At 41.0% G+C, this 25,089-nt stretch overlaps 1 protein-coding gene across 2 annotated transcripts; it reads right to left on the reverse strand.

The window, feature by feature from the left end:
* Positions 1–5,759: 5,759 nt before the first annotated feature.
* LOC125163274 (growth-regulated alpha protein-like) lies at positions 5,760–25,089 on the reverse strand. 2 transcript variants are annotated; one of them, XM_047854801.1, is made up of 5 exons: positions 24,896–25,089; positions 24,675–24,798; positions 24,476–24,559; positions 8,030–8,113; positions 5,760–6,671 (listed from the first exon to the last, which is right to left on the reverse strand). In XM_047854801.1, exons 1-5 carry the CDS (start codon positions 24,981–24,983, stop codon positions 6,659–6,661), a joined length of 393 nt encoding a protein of 130 aa, XP_047710757.1. In that variant the 5' UTR covers positions 24,984–25,089; the 3' UTR covers positions 5,760–6,658. The 2 variants fall into 2 exon arrangements, with proteins under 2 accessions (XP_047710757.1, XP_047710758.1); XM_047854802.1 differs by lacking the exons at positions 5,760–6,671; positions 8,030–8,113 and adding an exon at positions 22,915–23,647.

Consider the following 25,089-nt stretch of genomic DNA (forward strand, 5'->3'; position numbering starts at 1 on the left):
GGTGGTGAGGGTAGGTAGCAATTATAAATAAGCTGATTGGAGTAGACTTGAGAAACTGACATTTGAACAAAGACTAGAAGAGGTGAGAGAGTTAGCCACAGAGATATCTGGAAATAATATATTCCAGGCAGAGGAAACAACCAGAGTTAACAAACATTCAGTCCCTAATACCCTCACTAACAATAGGACCTCACCTCCTGCTGGGTTCTCCTCCATCACTCTCTTCAGGCACATTGACTTGCTTAATGACCCCTGAACAACTCATACATATGCCTGCTTTAGGGCCTTTGCGTGGCTTGTTTCTTCTGCCTGGAATATATTATTTTCAGGGGAGACCCTTGGGGGGAGTGGGGAAGGGCAGACCTAAGGCTTTGTTGGCTATTATAAGAACTTGGGCTTTTCTGTGAGTGAGATGGGAAGTTATCAAAAAGTTTTGAGTAAAAGAATGTCATTATCTGGTCTATGTTTTAAAAACACCACTGTGGCTATCGTTTTGAAATAAACTTTGGGGGTGAGGGTGGCAAGTATAGAAGCAGAAGTCAATTTGGAGATTATGGTATCCCCAGGTGAGAGATAAGGCTAGCTCAAACCAGGGAGGTAATAGCTGATGTGGTGCAAAGTGGTCAGATTCTAGATATATTTTACAGGTAGATTCTCCAGGGGTTTCTGACAAAAATAATGTCTAATGTGTGGGTAAAAAGAAGTCAAGAAAAACTCCAAGATTTTTGGCCTGGACAATTGGAAGCCTAAATTGCCATCGACAATAATGGTGAGTTGCAGGCAGACCAGATTTTGGGGGCTGACCAAGAGTTCCATTTTGGATATATCAATTTCAAGACGTCTGTTAGATAACGAAGTGGAGTTGTTCAGTAGGAAGTTAGATGCACAAGTATGGAGTTCAGGAGAGGGTTCAAGAGTGGCGTTCTAGGTCTGGGAGTCATTAGCACATAGATGCCGTCATCGGGATCTGTTGTTTTCTCTTTCTAAACTTTGAAATTCTTTCTCTCCTTCTCTACTCATTGTACTTCTTTTGCATTAAAATTTTTTTCATGTTTATTTATTTTGGAGAGACTGAGAGAGAGAGAGAGAGAGAGCACATGCAAGCAGGGGAGAGGCAGAGAGAGGGATAGAGAATCCCAAGTAGGCTCTGTGCTGTCAGCATGGAACTTGGCTCGGGGCTCAAACCCATAAACCGTGAGACCATGAACTGAGCCAAAATCGAGTCAGATGCTGAGCTGTCAGCACAGAGCCTGACACGGGGCTCAAACTGACCAACCATGAGATCATGACCTGAGCTGAAGTCAGACACTTAACCGACTGAACCATCCAGGCAAGCCCAGAAGTTCCTGTTCTATAAACTTATGCTATAGGTACACCTGTATGACTTGTATACACAAGAAATGAATACATAAATGTCACTAAATCATTATTTCTTTTTTTTAAGTTTATTTATTTATTCTGAGAGAGAGACAGAGAGAGAGAGAGACAGACAGAGAGACAGAGAAACATGTGCGTGAGCTGGGGAGGGGCAGAGAGAGAGGAAGAGAGAGAATCCCAAGCAGGCTCCACACTCTCAGCATGGATCCTGATGTTCGGTCGAATCCCACAAACCATGAGATCATGACCTGAGCTGAAACCAAGAGTCAGACACTTAACTGACTGACCTACCCAGGTGCCCCCCTTAAACTCTTAAAATATTTACCATGTACACATTTTCTTTCAATAAATATGACACATGTATCTATTTGCTGATGTAAGTTTGAGCCCAGAAATAACAAATTAAATAAAATTAAGTGACAGTAGGAATGTGGGTCCCTTTTTTGACCAGATGGCTTCAGGGGTATCAAAATTTGAATGACACCAGGAAAAATGGGTCAGAACTGGGTCTATCCACTGTGTTTTGAAGCAAATCTTAATAATGGATAATTTTCACAAAGGATCTGATTAATGGTCATTCTTAATTGTTGGCCTGCCTTATAGATGAGAGATTCATCTCATCTATTGATATCTGTGTTTTAGAACAATCACTTTGCAGTGAATAAGATGGATTGGAATAGGAGCAGACTGGAGTCATGGATACTAGTTTGGAGGTATTTCAGGGAAATGGTTGAAAGTTTGAGAAGGCCAGAATTAAGACAGCGGCAGAGGGAAGAGAAAGGAAGGCTGGATGAGTGTGGGAAAGAGTGGAGAAGAGGCAGCACCTAGAGCCTGGCTGGATGTGGGGCAGGACAAGGTCAGTCTATGATGACCCCTAAATCCCTCGCTTAGGCAGCTGGATGAACTGTATGTAATAAAATAGAAAACCAGAGGAACAGTGGGTCTGGGGAAAATAACAAACACATCTCCTTCACCTTGAGTTCTCTGGCCCATGGGGTAGGGCATCGTCATGGGTGATTGTGTGTTTCAGGGCAGGATGAGGGTGCAAGGTAAGGGAACAATTCTTTTCAGCAGTGACACGAATTGAATCTCAAGAGAGGAGAAAAATCCTTGTGTGGATGATGAGTTCTGGAAGGAGGTTCGGCTAAATTAAAATGATAGCATATTTTTATTGGCACCAAGAAGAAAATACAGAAGATAGGCAGCAGTCCAGACCAAGATGATAACATGTGACGGCCGAGTGGGGGAAGACTGCTTATTGCTGGCAAGGAGTAGCAGTCAGGATGTCTTAAACAGCCTGATGAACTGCCGTGTCATGAGGAAGAAATGCACCTCACCCAGAAACACACAGAGGGTCTCTTTCTGGAGATTTTATGTCTCAGCATCCCACAGTCTGGGTGTAACCAGGGTGGAGCTGGTTCTGTTAACTAAAGCGGAAGTAATGGAGATAATGGAGTAATGGAGGATAAAAATCAGGATTCCTGGCTTCACGCCTTGGCTCTGCCACGATCTGGTTTTATAATATCTGGCAAGTCAGTTGGTCATGTTGATTTTAAAACTTCTTCTGTGAAATAAGTTCAAATGTGAAGCAATTGTTATTTTGACAGTTTATGTAATTGAGGAGCAAATAACCCAGACTTGAGGGGGACGGAAGGGTGCCCTGGAGGAGGTGATATACAAACTAAGATCATTCCTCAAATCTTAGTTCCTTTGTATGTTAGGTCAGGTTCAGGGGACGGAGGCAGGGCGAAGGGAACCAATTTAAGCGGAGACAACAGTATGAATATGAGCTTTAAGCCAAGAAACGGAGACTAGCTTCACAATAAGTACGAGCAATGTGATGTGGTCCCTAGAGCAGAAAGAGATGAAAGGCATTCACCTCTTTTGTTCTTTTCATTTGCTTTCTAAAATACATATTAGTGTTGACATTTTATAGAAGAAGACACTGAAATTCTGAAATGTTACTTGCCTGAAATCACTTAATCTGTAAGTGGTAGAACTAATAGGATCTATCTGCCTCAAATCCTGTTTTAACTACCGATTTTTACCACTTCCCCAGAACACATGAAGAGGGGTGGGGCAGGGTGGTGGTGGGGGGAAGTAATGAAGGTACACTTTTCTCAATACATCCAAGCAGGTTACATTTTGAAAAATTCGTTGAACCTAAGAAAATCATGGTGAAAAAATGTAACATGTGTGAGACGGTGTCAAACCACCAACATGAGGAAGTAAAAGATTTCTAGTAAAATTAGTCACATAAATGAATCACTAACCGTGGCTGCTTCTTAGGAGTTCACTGTATCCTTTAGGCATAATTAACACAAGCCAAATTCGGTGACCTTGATTCTTCATAAATGTGCACAAAAGGCCACAGCAATTTGATAGTCTTTTACAACTATTTCATCCCCAGCAATCCCATTTTATTTTATTTTTTAAGTTTATTTTATTTATTTTGAGGGAGACGTATAGACAGGGCGAGTGGAGGAGGGGCAGAGAGTAAGGGAGAAAGAGGGGGGCTCAAACCCACGAAAACTGTGAGAAACTGTGAGAAACCTGAGTCGAAACTAAGAGTGGGCTGAGCCACCCAGGCGCTTCCACAGCAATTCCGTTTTTAAAAAACCACATACGTATTCCAAAGACGTACCGCAGGTGTGACCTTTCCTTGAGCCCTCCTTCTGGAAACACTTGCCACACGGTATAGGTCATGCTTATTCATTCTAAGGTCTTTTCTCTGTATTTTGGATCTGGCAGGCTTATTACAATGTAGTGAGGTATGAATTTTATGTTTCTATGATGCTTAGAATTTGTTGGGCTTCTAAATATGAAAATTTCATCTGTCTACAAAATTCTTAGTCATTAGTGACAATTTCATCTGTCTGCAAAATTCTTAGTCATTATTCTTTCAAATATTACTTTTCATCCATTCTCCTCCCCTCATTGCCTGGAATTCCTTTCAGAAATAATTTAGATATTCTCAATACCATTCTTGAAGTCTCAATCTTCTTTTTGTATATTCTGTATTTGCATCTCTCTAGCACATCTTAGATTCACGTAAAGCAATGGTCTCTCTAGCTGAATCTAATCTATTGCTTAAGCCCACGGAGTTGTCTACCAGCTACTCCGGAAATGGCCTGCCTCATCCTGGGGTGGCTCCTGACCATGTCTCCGTCGTGTGTTTACGCTCTTCTGTTCTAGGGTGCTAGACCCTGAGTGGATACATGACATAAACTGTGCCAGTTAGATCCCTTTCTCTTGAAATTTGGAATTTGATATTCTAAAATATTCAGTCTTGTACTTGTGGTCCTGAGATAGTTCCTGCAGCAAGCCCAACTTGAGAGCTAGTTGTTGATATACAATACTTTATGATTTTTCACACTTATTTTCAAAGCAATTTTATTTTAGGATCTCCTCTTAACAATCCTGGCAGGAAGGAAAAGGATTTGATTTTGTTTTGTTTGCCATGTTTTCACATTTACAATGGAGTGTAGAGAAGTGACGATACTTGTTCAGAATTGCAGGCCTTCGACCTTTTGCCCAGGGCTCTTCCAATGCATGCATATCACCTCTTGAAGGCACTAGAGTCTCTCCTGAGGAAATGTATTTTCTCATTTGTCTTTGTGTTTCCCTTTCACACATGAAGACACACATGGAGTGATCGAATCCTTCGAAGGATTCAATTCATAAAAAGGGCACTATCCCTTGCCACAGTTTATTGGACCTCTGTGGACACCTGGGTCGATATAGCCAATGAGATCTTCTCTTTCAGGAATCAGACATTGAATCTTAGGGAAAGCAACTTATTTTTTTGTGGATGACTTGTCATAGAGACCCAAAAATCAGAGAAAAAAGAGAAACCCCAGGCCAGCAGAGAGAGGCAAAAACATAACAGATGACAAGAGAAAGTCCTAAGAACTCCAGTGTCTAGGGACTGAATTCATTTCCGCTATGGACTAAATGTTTGTGTCCTTCCAAAGTGCGTATGCGGAAATCTTAACCTCAATGTGATCGTGCTTGGAGGTGCGGCCTTTGGAAAGTAACTGGGTCATGAGAGTAGAACGCTCATGTATGGTATTAGTGCCCTTATTTAAAAAAAAATGGTCAGAGAGCTAGCTCTCTTTTTCCTCCATGTGAAGACACAGCAAGGAAATAGCTATTTGTAAACCAGGAAGAGGACCTTTTCAAGTACTTGGCCTTTCTGGCACCCTGATCTTGGACTTCTGGCTCCCAGAACTATGAGAAATAAGTTGTTGTTTAAGCCACCCAGTCTAGGGTAATTTGTTAGCAGCCCCAACTGAGAACATCACTCATCTGTTAAAACATTTTTATTTTCAGAACGATAAAAAAATTATATACATATATATTCTCTCAATATGGTGTTGCATATCCAGAAATTCTACCTAAAAGAAGTTAAATGGTTAAAACACAGCCTTAGTTCTGCATTTTCTATTTCATCTTTCCGAGGCATCATCCTCATGATCTTCCTTGGGTCTCAATGGTCTTAAATTTCCTTCCCTTCCTCTTCCAACCTGACGACTTTACAGTTTCCTAGGGTGGGTTGCCTCTACTCTTGGCTGAGGTTATCTATCAGGTTTGCTTTATTTAAGAGTAAATTCTTACAATTTAAGACCAGTCTATCATACAACTGTATGAACCCCATTTTCTTCTCATTAAATGCATAGATCTTATAACGAATGAAAAATTCCTGTGAAAGAAGCATTGAAGTTTTGACAACTGTAGATAAACAATCTTATTTATACTGAGATCCAAGATTGTGGATGACTAAAATGGGGAGCAAGTTAAAGCCTTTGGAACTTAAAAGTTCAAGCAATCAAAAGGCCAGAGTGTTGACAAGTTAATCAAGAAAAATGTTGATATCATTAGGAATAATATAGAAGGATAGGGTCAAGTGAAAAGCAGTGGTCAAATGCCAGAGTGCCTTCGGAAGTTAACTGGTAGGGCACAGCATGGAAAAGGTGGACTCTACTAAGGTGTAGTGAGCCTAACTAGGAAACCTCTAACCTACGATATGAGTTTAGAGAGTATTCTTACAACATAATGGAAATTTCATAACCCTCCCTTCCATTATTCCCTCACAAGTAGCCAACCACCTGCCTGAAAACAATGTTTAGGTTGTCAGAATAAGTAAAGAAGGCAGTTCATTTTAGTCAGAAATTAGCATAACTTGATGCTACTCTGAAAGAAACCTCTGGAGGATGTCCAAGCTCACGATGATACCGAGGGCTTCTGATATCCACAGGATGTGATGTTCCTTGTGTGACCATCAGTTAGGGGCACTACAATACAAACAGAGCAACAGGTGACTATACAGATACACAGGATTACCCATGTGTGGCCCCTTGTAAGAAAATAAGAAAAAACCCAGAAGAATAAAGAAAAAATCTCATGTATTTGGTAAGCTAAAAACAGACAGCAGCCATAATTAAGCACTTTACATGTATTATCCCATGATAGAGCAAAGTAAGAACAAACGAAATCATGTAAATCTCGATGTTAAGTGAGTTATCCAAAATGACATAAATTATAGTTGTGGATCTGGAACACTAACCCATAGCTCTATGAGTCACAAACCTGAGCTCTTCCCACCACATTATACTACTCAACTGCCAAGGTGATCCCCTGGTGAATCATAGTTCCACATACCCTTAGTTCGTTTTCCTTTTTTAAATTAATTAATTAACTGTTTTTATTTTAGAGAGAGAGAGTGTCAGTGGGGGAAAGGGGCAAAAGGAGAGGGAGCGAGAGAATCTTAAACAGGGTCCAAGCTCAGTGAGGAGCCTGATGGCGGGGTTGGGGCCGGGCGGGGGGGGGGGGGGGGGGGTTGGTGATCCCATAACCCTGGGATCATGACCTGAGTCGAAATCAGGAGTGGGACATTCAACTGACTGAGGCGCCCAGGCACTCCCTTTTCATTTTTTAATTTAAAAACCCACAAAATTTAGTTTTTCTAATATGAGTCATAATCTCTGTCTTATGCACTGCGTTGGCTTAAAAATCCTACCGTGACTTTTTTTCCCACAAGTTAATCCAAATACACTCCCATTATCACCTGCCTGTCCTTAATGTATCTTCTCCATTCACCAATTTGCAAATTCCATGTGGAGTCTGGATTCTAGAAATGTTGTGCTGGAAGTAAATTTTTTTTTTCTAAAGGGATTTTTTTTTCCTTAAAACTTCTTTCACCAAATGTGTCTATTGCCGGCCTACCTTATCTGCATAAGATAGTGTCTAGCAATATTAGATCATTTTTATATTTAATGGGGATACTTACAACACAGGTCAACTTGGATAGCATGTTAAATAGAAGGTAAGAACCAATGGTTCTCAAACTTGGTCATGCATCAGAATCTCCTGGAGGGCTTACTAAGACACAGGTGTTTGGGCCCGACCCCCAGTTTCTGATTTCAGTAAGTCTAAGCTGAGGCCTAAGAATGTGAATTTCTAACAAGTTGCCAGGTGATGATAATTCTGCTGGTCTTGGGACCACACTTTTGGATTCTCTGGTATAGACTCATTCTAATCTTACTGTAATTTTATTCTAATCTATGGCAGAGTCTGTATATATTCATACATATCTTTAATTAAAAGAAAAGAAAGGGAGTTCGAATATGAGAATCCTTGGCGTTAATTATACCTGTTGATAATCTTTTTGATAATAATCATCACCCATTCAGCGTTAGGATCCAAACAAATTAATTTCCCATCTTCCAATGTGACTCTGGAAAAAAAAAAAAGAGCATTTTGGTTAAGTAATAATTGTACATAATTTAATAATGTTTTAAATGTATTGATTAAAATGATATCAATATGAAATTTTATATTTAAAATGGACATATGGATTTCTCAAACTACATTAATATTATTATTGGAATATGACTTTCAGTCATACCAGTATACATAATGAAATTTTAAAAATCAATTAAAGATAAAATTTTTTCTTAAAGTTTTTGAGATATCAAGTATGCAGCAAACATTTAGTAGACTTATGCTACACAATTGTTAGACTGGAAAATCTACACAAGGGTAATATCTTCCGGGATTCCAGTTATCAACCACTTACTCTATATTCTTTATCATTATACCTGGGCTAATTGTGTTAGCTTTGGGGACTCATGAAAGGCTCATTTATTACTGGGGGAGAGGAGAACATAAATTGCTTATTTAAATTAATTCTGAAGTTTAAGTTGCTTCTATAGTTTTTTTTTTAAGTTTATTTATTTATTTTGAGAGAGAGACAGCTGAGTGGGAGAGGGAGAGAGGGAGAAAGAGAGAATCCCAAGCAGGCTCTGCTCTGACAGCACAGAGCCTGATGCAGGGCCAAACTCACGAAACTGTGAGATCATGACTTCAGCCAAAATCGGGAGCGGATGCCTAACCACCTGAGCCGCTAGGACACCCTGCTTCTATAGTCTTAAAATCTACTTCGCAGAACCACAAATCTCTACCTCTTTGAAGTTCATTGCATGAATGGAGGACCAGATCATAATAAAAACGATAATGATAATAATGTAATAATAACCCCTTAGCAAATTACCAATACACAGCCACAAAGCATCATACATAGTAGTAAAACCTCGAAAGTATTTCATTTGAAAGCAGAAAGAAGATAAGGGTACATTCTATCACCACAGTCATTTCCACAAAGCTAGAAAGATAAAAGGCATAAAGTTCCAAAGGAGGAAAGTAAACTGCCATTATTGCCAGATAAACTACTCAAGTAAAGAGTTGGTGGTTACAAAATCAATACAAAAGTTGGTCTAAATGCTAATAACAACTAGAACAAAATTTTATAAAGTTATTCTTTACAATAGCATCAAAAAATATAAAATGACTAGAAATGTGGGGTTTTTTTTAATAATACAAAAGAAATGGAGACCTTTATGGAGAAAATTATAAAACTTTGGTTCAAGACATTAAAAGAAGCCCTTGATAAAGTGGGTTTCTACGGGATTGATAAAGTGGGATTCTATGTTCTTGAAATAACTCAGAATCATGAAAACGTCAGTAATTCACAAATTAATCTATAATGTCAAAGAAACTCAAAATTATGATGTAATTAGTGCAAATCTGCAAGCTGATTTTAATATTTATATGGAAGAGCAAAAATCCAAGAAAATGTGCTCTGAAGACAACGGAAGAATTTTCCTTTCTTGATGTTAAGAATTACTATACAATGTTAAAGATAGTGCACAAGTAAAGACAAATCGATTAATGGGACAGAATAGAGGGTTCAGAATTGAGGGGAACTCAATTTATGGTAGAATTAGCACTGCATATCAGTGGGGAAATAATGATATTTTAATAAGTAGTGCTGGAATAATTGATGAACTATTCGGAAAAATAAAATAAAATTGAACAAATCTCTCACATCACATACTAAAATCAGTTCCAGGTGGGTTAAAGTCTTAAATACAATGGAAAAAAATTGTAAAAGTTTTAGAGGACAATATAGCAGGATATTTCTGTGAAGTCTGTGAAGGAAAGTTTTTTTGAAACGAGACACTAAATGTGCCAACCAGAAAAAAAAAAGCATATTGTTTAACTCGGTATGTAAAAAATACAAATTTACATTAATTGAAAGGACACCATAGAAAGAAGGAAAATACGAGCCGCAAATTGGAAAATGAGTTTTGCTATCCATAAATCTGACAAGCGATTAATACCCAGAATATGTAAAAAACACCTGTGAACCAATAGGGAAATGATAGTATCCTAGTGGGAAAAGAAGCAAAGAAATGAACAGAAATTTCACATAAAAGGGAACATACATGCTTATGAACACATGGAAAAAATACTCAACGTCATTAATTAACAGAGAAATGCAAATTAAACGAGCAATAAAAGATACTGTTACATACCCATCAGGTTAACAACACCAGATGTTGGCCAAATGTGAAACAACAAATGGTTTTATGTAGGAAGGAGTGTTCATTGGTACTGTTACTTTGTAATACAGTGTGGCATAACCTAATAAGGTCAAAGATGTGCAAACCTTAAATGAAACCCAGCAAGTAATAAGAGAAACTCTCATATACCTGAACCATATATGGAGGATGTTGATAATCGCAAAAACGTGGGTAGAACCCAAATGTGCACCAGCAATGGACTGGAGAAGCAAACTTGGTATTTGTTGAGTTAGTATTCCTACAACGGGATACTAAGTGTCATTTAAACTGAATAAAGGACAGCTAAACATATCAGAATGCATGTATTGTAGAATAAAATGTTGAATAATAGAATTAAGTCAAAGAGTATATACAGCATGATGCCCTGAAGTTCAAAAGCAGGCTGTCTTAGTCCATTTTGGCTGCTATATATATAAAAAACACCACAGACTGGGTGGCTTAACAAATACCATTTCTCACAGTTCTGGAGGTTGGGAAGTTCGTGGTCAAAGTGCCATGGATTTGCTGTCTGGTGAGAACCTGCTTCCTGGTTCATAGAAGGCCACATTCTTACTCTGTCCTCACATGTCGGAAGGTTAGGGAGCTCTCTGTGGTCTCTTTTTTAAGGGCACTAATCCCTTTGTTGAGTGATGAGGGCCCCACCCTCATGACCCAATCACCTCCCAACGTTTCCTCCTCCTAATAACTGTAACGCTGTGGTTTAGGATTTCAACATATGAATTTGGGGGTGCATTCATTCAATCCACATTCAATCCACGCACATTCAATTCACAACACAGGCAAAACTGTAATTGTTTTAGATTTCATACATAGATGGTATAATGATTTTTAAAAAGCAAGAAACAGCAGCTCAAATAGTAGTTATTTCTTAGCTTGGGATGGGTATATGATTCCGAAGGTGTATTAGTTTGCTAGGACTGCAACAATATACCACAGACGGGGTGGCCTGAACAACAGAAACTTAGTATCTCACAGTATGGGGGCTTTAAGTTCAAGATCAAGGTATTGGCAGGTTTAGTTTCTTCTGAGGCCTCTCACCTTAGCTTGCAGATGGCCATTTTCTTGCTGTGTCCTCACAGGCTTTTCTTTGTGTGTGTGTGCATTTCTAGTGTCTCTTCCTCTTATAAGGACACTAGTCATGTTGGATTAGGGCCCAGCCTTATGACCTCACCTAACCTTAGTTACCTCTTTAATGATCTTATCTCCAAATACAGTCACACTCTGAGCTTTAGGTTGGTAAGACTTCAAAATATAAATTTAGAGAGGACACAATTCAACCCAAACACCAAATAGGTGTTTTGCATGTGCAGGCTTCTGATATACGAATTATATTCTAGATTTTGGCCTGGGTGGCAAGTGAACAGATTTTGTTTTATTACTGATCTTTAAATTGCATGTATATATATTTATATACTCTTTTGTATGCATCTTAGACAGAATCCTAAGACTCACCAAGCTTTCCTCCCTTGTCTCCAGGAAGACAATGAGATATTACATCCATGATTATGTCATGTTACATGGCAAAGGGATTTGGCAGACGCAATTAAGGTTACTGATGAGTTGACTAAATTAATCCAAAGAGAGATAATTCACATGTAACCACGTGGGCCCTAAAAGCAGCGTTATCTCTGGTTAGTAGCCGAAGAGAGATATTTGAAGCATGAGATCAGATCAGGGTGGGATAGATTCTTAGGCATGGATATGGAAGAAGCTATGTGGAAGAAACTGAGAGTAGCCTCTAAGAGCTTCAAGTGACCATGAGCCAATGGCCAGAAAGTATATGGATACCTCAATCCTACAACTGCAGAGAACCGATTTCAGCCAACAACACAGATCATCTTGGAAGTGGATTCCTCCCAGATCCTCCAGACAAGACTTCAGCCCAGCTGACATCTTAATTTAAGCTTTATGAAACCCTAAGCAAAGAAACTGGTCAAGTCATTGGCCTACTGACTTACAGAACTTTGAGATAATAAATGGGTTTATTCTATGCCACTGAGTTGTGATAATTTATTACTTAGGAATGAGCCAAAACACTATGTATGATATCGTTCAAAATTTTAAAAAGTTTCAATAAAATGCAGAAGTGTTCTCCCCAGCCTCTAAGCTCTATATTTGTTGAGCTTATTTCTGATGCTTCAGAAAGATTGTCACACCGGCTTTGAGAGCCACTAAGCCATACGGACTCACTATGTTGCCCAAGTGTATAATAGAGAGATCTCTAGAAAATCAAGAATTACCCATGTATTCTTACTGAGGACCATGTAACTTTGCTTCTTGCACATGTTCTTTGACTTCAAAGGCCACTCAAAAGAGTTCACACACTAATCATGTTCCTATTTGAGAGCATTTTACTTTTTTGGAGAGGGTACATGACATTTTCCGAGAGCATAACCACTGGACAATTATCTTCCCACACCGTACATGAATCATGCTCAGGGCCCTGGTCTCTGGCACTCCCAACGTACCGTATTTTTTTAATGCAAATGTCCGCATTGCAAAGCCCAATCCTAGAGGCTACCATTCTCCCCCACATCTTTCCTACTTACATGATTTCTTTCCTGTTGCAGTGAACACCTTCGGGTATCAACTGGACATGTTTAATGAATTTCGGAGAAATAAAATCAGAATGTGTCTGAATACACTGGCATCGCAACTCTTGCCCCTCACAGAGATTGGCTGTGTAAGAAAAGAATGGCAAAACCCCGAGTAAGAACAAAGATAGCGGTTATGTTTTTCCTTTATCCATGCAGCAGGACACCCAGTTCCCAAAATAAGTACCGCTAGGCTAATTTAGAGAGACAAGCACGCAAATCTAATCACCTGCTATTTTTATGATCAACAAACGTTTATTAAGCATCTACGATGTTTGAGGAATGGATACGTGCACTAGACCAATAATTCATTGCTTAAAAGTATGCATGGTCAATAAAATAACTTATTTACAGATACAATCAACTTGCTTTCCTTCTATGAAAAGTTTTCAACATAAAAATTTTATGTGAATTCTATCAGTTGAAAGAGGCACTTCCTATCTGTCCACTATCATTGCAACAAATACCCCTAAACTTATTTGCAGTAATGCTCCTGCTGTTATCTTGAGTAAGACAAGCACAGATCCTTCCAGTTCAATAAATCCAGGAAGCTAAACATATTTTTTAAATTAATCCAACAAGAAATTCTTTGACACCCCACAATCTAAATACATGTTCTGCCAAGGTTTCATTTTACAGTTGCTATATTTTGCTCAATGCTAAATACAATCTCATCAGCTCTCGAATCTTTTCTAAATTTTTGCAATGCCTAGAAGGAAAACACAAAAGCTGTAGCTGCTTTACCAAAGATGCTCAGTGCAAAGACAGCCAGCAGGAGGAATCTTCTTTGTGAGCTCTCAGCAGCCATGTCAGTGCTTGATCTTGATCCTAGTCTGAATGGTGGAACCAACACCGCAGCCCTCTTTTATGTGCTTTCTGTAGCCCTGGGAATTTTTTGTTGTTCATGCACTCCCCCTTCATTGAAGGATGAAAGGAGCAGTTTATTAAGTAGTGTGTTTGCCACAAGCCAATAAGGAAACTGGGTTTGCTTTTCGAGCTTTGTTGTCGTAAGGGAAAGGGGGGGTTGACGTTTGGGGGCAGGATGTGAATTCATTGAAAGGACAAATGAACCTGTTATTTCCTAGGGAGGGAAACTGCATAATTGTGAAGAGTTCCACGCCAGTCAGTTAACAGTGGCTTACACAATGGAGTAAGAATGTCTATGTACTTTTTAAAGGTCATGTTTGTACAAAGTAAGTAATTAAGATGCTTTTCCTCAGTGTGGTATTTGCTTTTAGCTTTTAGACCTATTTGGCATAATCCCACTCAAGGTGATCATAGAATCTGCCAAGCTCCAGGCGCTCTTATAGCATAAGTAACCTACAAAGAAACTGAAGTTCAGGCTATAATAACTCTTGTCCTGGCAAAAATAGCAAACCACAGTTTACTTGTGGTATGAAAGCAGCAGTTTTAATGGGCTTGAAGCTGAAATAAGTAACAGTGAACTACGAGCTCCCATTTTTTTCCTGAAGTAATTTTATAAGTGACCTTCGTTGTTATTCCACACTGGCCACGTTGTCGGGTTTTTTTGTTTTTGTTTTTGTTTGCCTGAATTAACAAATCAAATATCCAAGCATTGGCATTACTCTCCTCACTCTGTCATGACCAAGAACCACAGACTGGGTGGCTTAAACAAGAACCCATTTTCTGTCTTGGAGTTCTGGAGGCCAGAAGCCCCAAATCATAGTGCACACAAAGTCGGTTCTTTCTGAGGGCTCAGACGGAAGGAGCTGTGCCAAGCCTCTCTCCTCGGCTTAGAGGTGGTTGTCTTCATATTCACACGGTGTTCTCCCTGTGTGATTGCCTCCGGATTTCCCCTTTGTATAGAGACACCAGACATATTGGATTGGGGCCACCCTCCTGACCTCGCTCTAATTTGGAAAGACCTTGCCTCTCAATGAGGTACTGTGGGTGAGGACTTTAACCTATGGGTCTGGGGAGTGGCCATGAGGGGACATAATTCAACCCACAACAGCATTTAGCTGAAGAATCAGTGATTACTGAAGGGCCGATGTGGCCTGAAGGTAAACCTAGCCTCAGTAATGATAATAAGGTGTTTTCTGTTGACAATCATCAGTGAACGCGTGTCACCTGCCAAAGCCTTTGCGGGACATTGAATAGTCAAAGAATAAAAATGGAGTGTCTGCTCTTGAGGAATTCAGAGCCTGTTTGGAGACAGACATGTAAATAGACTAAACTAGAAGGTGATCTGTGTTAATCTAGATGTATACCTGGGGCCTTCGGCAGGCAGAGGAGGGAGGACTTAGAGGCGAGAGCGGGGAGAGAAGACTTCACCCGGGAAGTAACATTGGAGTTGCTGAAGGTGAAAGGAAGTGCATCAAAACGAAAGGCTGACAGAACGTTCCAGACAGAGAAACGCATACAAAGGCACAGATTCACAAAGGGTTGCTGTGGTCTGAATGTTTGTGTCTCCTCCAAATTTACACGTTTGAATCCTAAGCCCCAAGGTGATGGTGTTAGAAGGTGCGGTTATTAGGTTATGAGGATGGAAACCTCGTGAGTGAAATTAGTGGCCTTGTAAAAGAGACCCCAGAACTCCCCTGCACCTTCTACCATGTGAGACAAGACCAGTCTAAGATCCAAGGGAGCCGTTGCTCAACCAAGTTGGTACCTTGATCTCAGACTTCCAGCTTCCAGAAGCATGAGAAATAAATTCCTGTTGTGTATAAGCCACAGGCCCATTGTATTTTCTTACAACAGCCTGGACAAACTAAGACAGCGGTCTTCGCATACTAAGGAAGAGTAACAAGTTATTCCAATCTCAAAATTAGGTAAGTTTTAGTATCTTGACAACATTCAAGTGACTGATCAGATATTGGCCTTTATAGAAACACTATTCAGACACCATCTTGATTTCTTTGAGTCTTATTTTCCACCTGTACCAAGTGAAATGCTGTGTTATCCATATGTCTAGATATTATGATGATAACAAGGACGTATGCAAAGATAAGATAGTCAACTATTGAAAGATTCAAAATAATTTAGTTTTCCAAAACTTCAAAAACAGGCTTTGGACATCATGGTTGTTAAGGAGTTTGCTAAAGACATAGTGATAAAAGATCTGGAGATCTTCCTTATCAAATATGGGTCTCTTGTCCTAGACCTGCCCAAATCCATGCCAGATCTGGAGCAAAATTAAAGTACAGTTGGATCTAGGTTGTTTGAAATGCTCAGATTGTCAGCTTCTAAAATTTTACAGACAATCTACTTTATTAGTTGAATTTTCACACGAGCCTGAGACCCGTGCACACATGTAAGTCACACACATACACAAAATCCTATTTTTAACTGTAATCTTATGTTTCTTTCTTCAAAATATTTACCTACTCTAACAGAGCTGCAGTATAATTTAATGGTGGTAACAACCACTAATTGAGTCCTGCTTTGTGTCAACACAACTCAATGAACTTTCTGTGTATTATCTGGAAACCTTACAAGGGATGCTTGTGTCTTATAGATGGGAGAATTGAATATCCCAGAGAGGCTAAATAATTATGAAAGATTAAAAATAACCACAAATTTTTAAGAACTCCTCACTTCAAGAAGTGAAATCTACTTCCCAAACCCCTTAGCTCCATGCTGATACTGCTTTGGGCCATAGAATGTGGTAGAAGGGATGTGGATACTTCAGAGCAAAAATTCCAGAACCCTTGAAGGTAGGTGGGAGGAAGGGTGAAATACATAAAGGGGATTAAGAGTACACTTACTGTGATGAGCACTAAGGATTGTATGGAATTGTTGAATCACTATATTGTATACCTGAAACTAATATAACATTCTATGTAATTTACACTTGAATAAATAAATAGGAAAAAAATGTTTCCACTTCTGCAATCTTGAAATGCTGCTGCCACCATAAGAACAGGGCAGAGCTCCTCTGCTGGAGACACGAAGCCCAGCCAACAGCCAGCACCAAGCACCATACTAGTGAGCAAGGCAGACCTGCTCAAGCCACAGATGACTGTAGCCACATGAGTGACCCAGGAGAGACCATCAGAAGAACCACCCAGCTGAGCCCAGTCCAGCTGTGGCATCACTTAGCCCAATCTGATGACCTACAGGGTCATGAGCCAGGATAAAATGGTTGGTGCTTTCAGCCACTACATTTTGGGGAGGTGATAGATAACTGAGAGAGTAACTCAGCAGATCACCCAATGTAGCTGACCCCATTTTTTTTTACCTCAAATTGGCCACAATAATCATCATATTTCCTTTAGAATACCCTACAAAAACTTGTGGTGTGAATGGGCTCTTAGTTATTAATTAGTGCCCTGATACTGATTCTACAAATTTTATAAAGCCAACCCTAGAACCACAACTAAATAAATTTAATAATAATCTAGTTAATGAAATAGTCCTATACTAAATATCAGAAAGCTGAGTCCTAACTCATTTTGAAATAGGACGGTTCTGTGACATTTGGTAATTCCTTGGGGGTCTCTGAGCCTCCACAGTCCCATCTATAAAATGAGAGAACTTATTTTTTTGTGTGATCTCCAAGGTTTTGAACTAAACTCTTACCTGCCTGTTAAAAGACCAGTTCCTGGTTTTAATTTGTGACTTGTTTATTCCTCTTCAAACTATGTGTTGTTTTTTTTTTTTCAGGGAACCCCTGAGAGCTAAGGAAATAATTCCAACTACTTCTCACTTAAAAGAGAAAATATTTATCATTTTAATTTTGAGGACAAAATGTCAATAGGCATACTATCCTTTTCGCAGGAGAAGATAAGGTGCTGGATGTGGGGTTGGTAGATTCTACCCCCCCCCCCCCCCCACACACACACAGACATCCATTTCAAGGCGTTATGGACCTAACTTCTAGGTTTTGACTTTTTCCCTGCCCACTTCACATTTTCCTTCCTCCTGATTCTCTGGTATTATACTCCTTACTAAAATAATTGTACACGAGTCAACACTGGGATCTAACTTCTGGGGAATCCAAGTGACCAAGTTTCCCTGAAAGCAGATTCTGATACAATCCCTTGAGTGCAGTAGTTTACCTTGGAAAGAACCATACAAAGAGCAAGTGAGGGAATGGGGGAGTGTAGGGTAGGGAAGAGAAAAATACCAATACAGTCTATGTAATAAATGAGCTGTCACTGTTAAGTAAGTACAGACTAATCTTGCTATGGAGCCCCTGAGGAATCTTGTAAAATGTTCCTCAGAATTGTGCCACCAAGACTTTCCAGCCATATTAAAGGGAACAGTCCTAACTTCCTGCCATGAACAACTAGAAAACTCAACAGAACACATTGAACAACTGCTTTTAGACACTAGAAAATAAGCAACAGAAGACTAGGCTCCCTGAGAAAAGGAAATAAAGAAGGTCAGGTTCATGATCACCCTGGCTTTTTTGCTGGAGCAATTCTGGACCATGGTTTGGCAGGGGGTGGGGCTGGGGGGATCCCAAGCAGAGCACAGTGGTTTTGCTGACTTGAGGAGACACAGATTTGAATTAAGGGAAACTGAGGTGACTACAAGTTATGGAGTAGGGTTGCAGGAAGGAGAGCTGCATGCATGAAAACAGAGCTCCTGAAATCTATACTGAGGTTCCATTGGATCTCTCTGATCAATGCTATGCTCTCTCTGATCAATGCTCTGATCACACATGCATATGATGAAACTCCACTGGGTCAAGCAGAGAGGGGCCAGAGATCTATAAGCTGAGCAATTCTTAGACTGCATGGGGTGGGGAGATACTTGAGTTCAGACTTGTTAGAGTGGAGGGAGCTTGTGAGCATTCAGGGCATTCGGCAGAGGCACAGGAAGGGCATGACTCAGCAGTACAGCTAAACAAGCTTTGGGGCAAAGAGCTCTCTGTAGACCCCCCTAATGAAGCTTAAAAACAAGCCTCAAAAATATCAAGCTGGTTCTCTAGTAACTTAACTGCCCGTCATAGCAGAGGCCAAGATCAGAAAGGAAGAAAACAAAATCTTGACACTTAACAACATAGGATTAAAAATTTCCTGCATCCAATCAAAAATTACTAAACATGCCGGGAAGAAAAGCATGATCCATAATGGGAGGGGGGTGGTGGAGATCAGTCAATAGAAATAAAAATGACACAATGATAGAATTAGTAGACAAGGATTTGGGGCACCTGGGTGGCTCAGTCAGTTAAGCTTCCGACTCTTGGTTTCAGCTCAGGTCATGATCTCACAGTTCATGAGTTCAAGTCCCATATCAGGCTCTGCAGTGACAGTATGGAGCCTGCTTGGGATTCTGTCTCTCCCTCTCTCTCTGCCCCTCCCCCTCTCATGTTGTCTCTCTCAAAAATAGATAAACTTAAAAAAATTTTTTAATAAAAATTAAAATGAATTAATAGACAAGGATTTTAAACTAGCTATTACAAATATGCTCAAGGGTTTAAGAGAAAATGTGAACATAATGAGGAGAGAAGTGGAAAGTTTATATATATAATAAATATATTTATAAATAAGTCATTTAGCAAAGCAATGAAGTGAGAGTCCTTGCTAAGGTAGCTATGAGAATGTAAATGTTTTTGAGGAGATAGAGTTGAGTAGCAAGGTAGACAGGAACTCCTTCATATTTATATAGTGTATTTTCCAGAATTGTCCAACCAAAGGACTGGAAAATAGAATATTCATCTACTAACTCCTGCCCCTGAATGAGTGTGGCCTCTTAGGGCATTAAATCACAGGCCATCCTGCCTCTGAGCTGAGCAAACTCTCTCTGCCATGCTCTCCTCCCCACACCCAAATGGAGACAGCCCTCAGGAAGAGGATCAGGACAGGGGGCTTGAGTTGGGAAGCTGTCACCAAGTATAGGTGCTGCCCATTGCAACGGTGCAACTCATTGGTAAGTAAAGGAAATATGAACGGGGGCATCAATGGTGAACATAGGATTATTTGTGTGGGTAGTCAGGAAGAAAAGAGAAACGGTATCATCTGTTATTCTGGACTGTCTCCATTATGCTATTTCAGGTTTGCCACTTCCACCATTCCCCAATGTCCTTCCAGTTACTTCTTGAAATCCTGAGAGGACATCTCCATTGCATTCACAAAGAAGGACTCATAATGACATAATGACTCCTTTCTGGGTTTAGCTCCTTTGGTAACATTGCTCAAGAAACTTTAGTCAATGTTGCCATGGTTATTTCCTGCTGATGATCTTTCAAAGTTGTGATGTGTCACCCAGTATTCTTTTCCTACTTAAACTCATGACCACCACCTTACACCCCTTGTGTCCCATTTCCTGCCATATCACTCTTAATGGGAGGCTGCCTTGTACTTGCAAAGTCTCAGGTTGATTTGGTGGGAAAAGTATAGTACATATCCACTTGATTGAGGACAGGCCCTGAAACGATGTCCATAGAATTGGCCTAAGGACCAATGGCAGATTTCTGGAGCCACTGATAATGCTTAATCCCTGCAAAAACTTGAGAAAGTGTGTTCTTTTATTACCTTCATTCTGAAGCAAGGGACATGAGGCTGAGTGAAGTCAAGAAACATGCCCAAGATCGCACAGTCAACAAGTGATAGAGCTGGAATTTACCCAAAGTTTACCCAATTCTTTGAAACCTATGTCCTTAACCACCATATGAACAGAACATCTCCTTTCTCCTTTCTATGTTGTATGTTCCATACTGACAAAAGCTCAGTGGCCAGTACAGCAGGCTCAAGCCAGCGTTTGAATGTAAGAACTGGTCTTAGGTGTGAGGGTGTTATTGAGCCCTCGGGGTCCCTCTTATAAATAGTTTCCAATGTCCCTTGCCTTGGGGTGAGGGAGTAAATGTTAGCATTTGTGGAGCTTCAATAATGGCTTGCATTTACAGTAAAACTTTGGTTTGCGAGCATAATTCGTTCTGGAAACATGTGTGTAATCCAAAGCACTTGTATATCAAAGCGAATTTCCCCATAAGAAATAATGGAAACGCAGATGATTCATTCCAAACCCAAAAATATTCATCTAAAAATGATTACAATACTGTAATATGATACAAAATAATAAAGAAAATACAAAATATGAAGAAAAATAAATTAACCTGCACTTACCTTTGAAAACCCTTGTGACTAGTGTGAGGGAGACAAGAGGGAGGAGGGTTATTGAGTAGGATGATTTTCACTATCACTAACAGGTGTTGACTACAGTACAGTATGAATCAACTCTTGTCCTATCTGTATTTAATGTGACTGGTGATACGACCACTGAGGAAAGGGTCTCTATCTGGAAGCAGCCTGACCTAGAATGAAGCAGAGCATTCCTAAGCTTACTCTTATATGGAAAAGCAAAGGACTGTCCATAGGGGCTTTCAAGCGACAAAAAACCCACTAGTGACAGTTGTGGGCACCTTCCAACGTTCCAAAAAATCACTGATTTCTGCCAAACACCGCAGCCTGAGACCGAGCATCCGAGCATGGAAGACGATCACCTACAATCCCACAGTGTGTGTGTGTGTGTGTGTGTGTGTGTGTGTGTGTGTGAGACAGAGAGAGAGAGGGAACCATTGTCTCAGTCGTGATCATGTGACATTAGGCATCACGTACTACTCGTATTTCAAGACATGGCTCATTTATCAGGTTAATGTTTGCTCCTTTTGCGGAACACTTGCAGAACAAGTTACTCGCAATGCAACGTTTTACCTTATTTACTTCTGTACGATTCACAAATTTTCTTCCTTCTTATCTCAGCTTAACTAATAACACTGCAGTTACAAAGAGGTTACCATTTTTAACTTTATGAAAACAAAGCTCACACAGGTTGTTTCTTGCTACTCAGAATCCTTATTTACCCAGCTACTTGGGCAGGGCAGAATCTGATCTTAGGTATGGAGGCTGCCAGCCCTGCCTTCTGGCCTCTGCTGAAGACTTTTACCTAGGGCTCAGGATTTCCTGAATGAGTCCTGAGTCAGAGACAAGCACACCCCACACATTCACGAACATTCTTCCTTTCCTGGTTTGGAGTGTGGTTTCAGATCATAGGCATCTTTCCTCTCTTTATGTACAAATCTTGTTTGTCTTGGAAACAGCAAGTGCTTGGTGTCATCCTGGGGCAGTTGGATACCAACTTCCAGAGGGCTTTCTCAGGCTAAACAATCTACCAGGTTCCATAAAATTTGCACTAGGAAGGATGGGAACGAATATACTCAAACCTTAAAACTATTTGATAAATTGATATAAAGAATTGGAGTAACATTAAACTCAGTGGCAGAGATATATATATTTATTTATTTTTCTATTGAGATAGAGAACACCTGAGTGGGGGAGAGAGGGAAAGAGAGGGAGAGGGAGAGGGAGAGGGAGAGAGAGAGAGAGAGAGAGAGAGAGAGAGAGACTTAAGCAGGCTTCACGCTCAGGGTCAAACCCCATCCCGCCACCCTGGGTTCATGACCTGAGTGCAATCAAGAGTTGGGATCTCAACCGACTGACCCACCCAGGCACCCCAGTGTCAGTTACTTATAAATGAAGGTTAGAAAATTGAACACAAATGTCAATTAGATCTTTTTGTAGACAAAGTACTCAGCCATTCACTTTTTGTGCTTCTACTGGTGACCCAACTTATTTGAGGTTTGAAGAAAAAATTCACTTTACCGCCATTTCCCTGCCAGCTTCATTAAATTGTCATTAATTGTTTGAAGACTCATTTATCAAAAGCAATTAAATGAGAGTCCTTGTTAAGATTGCTCTAAGAATGTAAATGCTTTTGAGGAGAGAAAATTGAGTAGTAGGGTAGAGAGGAGCTCTTTGTAACAAATGGCAATAAATATCAGTGACTCTTACACTGAGGGACAGAGGGAAACCCATACTTGGGAAAAGCATATTCCTGGGTAAATGAAACCCAAGCATATTCCTGGGTAAATGAAATGACAGCTATCATCAGATAAAGTCAAACATAAATTATAGTTTGACTTATCTGTGTAGCAAATTGAATGCCCAGGAGGAAAAACAATTTTTAAAAAGGTCGAGAAATATTGCTGTAAATCATCAGATGATCCAGGAAAGATAGACTTTTTGCCCCTAAATGAAACAAACATTTTTTTAATTTTGAAATACTTTATTTTCAAGTTCTTTTCAAAAATAGCAATAAATATGTGAGCCTCTCTGTTATAAGACATAGAGAAACACTGCATATTTAACAATAAATAAGGCATTATGCCTTACAGGAAAGACATAAAATGTCCACAGGATATGTAGAACATTGTAGTTCCTAAAGCTTCAACATGAGAAATGTTGACCACATACTGTGACATCATTTCAATAAATAACAGCCATTCTTTTAAACAATTACAAAAATAGTTGTGCACATACATTCCCCAGCCTGATAACAACCTCACTCTCTACTTGGATGCCCCAGCCACTGTCACAGTGGCTGGTATGCTGTGGGTTCCTCAGAAGTATTAATTTAATGACTGGGAATATGTGCAAACCTTTACCTTCAAAGTAAATACAAATCAGGGTTGAACTAAGCTGGGTTTAACATAAAATAAACAAGAAAAATAACGGCATAGTGCCGCAAAGAGATTCAGTCGCAGCCTATAATTACGTTGCATGTAAAATAGTGGCAGAGAATCTCTGAAAACCAGCCCACCAACAAATAAATAAATAAATAAAAAGGAGGCTTCTCCTAAGAGACGCTCAAAACGTATGAGGCCCAATTCTGGTGGCACTGGGCGCTGACGATTCCACTTTTTCCTCTTTGATCCCTGTAAGGGCAAGGCTGGATTCAGGTGCAGCCACCAGTCTGCTTCCGCCTTCCTCTGGTCAGTTGGAGCTGCCCGATAATGAGAAAAATGTCATCCTTAGTACTGCTCAGGAAAGCTGGCTGGCACAGCACCCCTCTCCTGTCCCAACCGTGACGTTCCAGAGTTTTCTGAAGCTAGTTTCCCCAGCCTGGCATCTAAAAGGCTACTGCCTACATTGTGTGGTAGAGACCTCTAAGCTCTTGGATGCTTTCATTTGGGAATGTAGGTGGAGCCTGTGGTCTCGGCTCAATTATTGGCTACGAACAGCCACAACGTGTTTCTCTCTGTCACCCTGGGCCTCCCTTCAGCCTCATAGCAACCCCATATGGTAGTTACTACTGTTTACTCTTTTCCTGGGCGTACAGAAGCTTTAGATTCATCATCATCATCGTCATCGTCATCATCCTTGGGTCACAGGGCTGATAGGTGAGAGAATCCAGATTTTCTCCTAGTACAGTGTCACTACAAGGTGCCCGCTCTTCACCTCTAAGCTTTAGAACCTATGTTGCACAACACCAAGGATTTTGCTTTGCAGACGTGAAGCCCAGAAGGAATGGGGGGGGGGGGGGATGCCTATGTTTCTTAACAGGTGGAAAGCTTTTTAATGTAACTGACCAACACCAATAACTGTAATAAAAGCAGGTTTACCCACATTCGTTTGAATGGGGAGAAAGGGCACTAGAAATGTTGTTCCCGCAACAAAGCGGATGAATAACCTGAACAGCAAATTTAGTGTGAAACGGTTTTTCAGTCCTTCAGCGAAACCTAGGTTTCCTTGATCAAACTTCCCGGACGCATTTGCCAGGATCCGTGACCAAGGACTCTAGCGACACGCATCCACAGAAAGCATAACTCACTTGCTTAGCATCTTTTCGATGATTCTCTTGACCATGGGGGCTTCGGGGTTGAGACAGGCTTCGTGTCCGTTCTTGAGAGTGGCTCTGCGGAGACAAGGCAGAGTCCCCGTTGGCGGGAGGCCGGGCCGCGGGGTGGGGGGCACGGGGGCAGAGGGGGGGGGGGACGGCCAGGACGGCGGCAGCGCGGGGCGTCACTTACATGACTTCGGTGTGGGCGCAGTGGGGGCCCGACTGCGTCACCTTGACGCTCTGGATGTTCTTGGGGTGAATGCCCTGCACGGTCTGCAGGCACTGGCAGCGCAGCTCGGTGACTACGGGCGCCCCTGCGGGGAGAGCAGGCCGGGTGAGCGGGCGGCCCCGGGGAGCGCACCCCACCCCCATCCGCACCCGCACCCGCACCCGCACCCCGTCCCCCCGCACCTGCGGCGCTCCGGGCGGCGGGGACCAGGAGCAGGAGCAGCAGCGCGGCGCCGAGGAGCCGGGGAGCGCGGGGCGCGGTGCGGGCCATGGGGCTCAGCTCGGGGAGTCGCGGCGGCGGTGGCTGGAGCTGGACGGCTGGCGGGAGGGCTGGCGGAGCGGACTCTGTGGCTCCCCGAGCCGGGAGAACCGCTTTT

The sequence above is a fragment of the Prionailurus viverrinus genome, chromosome B1, assembly GCF_022837055.1.
Source record: "Prionailurus viverrinus isolate Anna chromosome B1, UM_Priviv_1.0, whole genome shotgun sequence".
Lineage (NCBI taxonomy): Eukaryota > Metazoa > Chordata > Mammalia > Carnivora > Felidae > Prionailurus > Prionailurus viverrinus.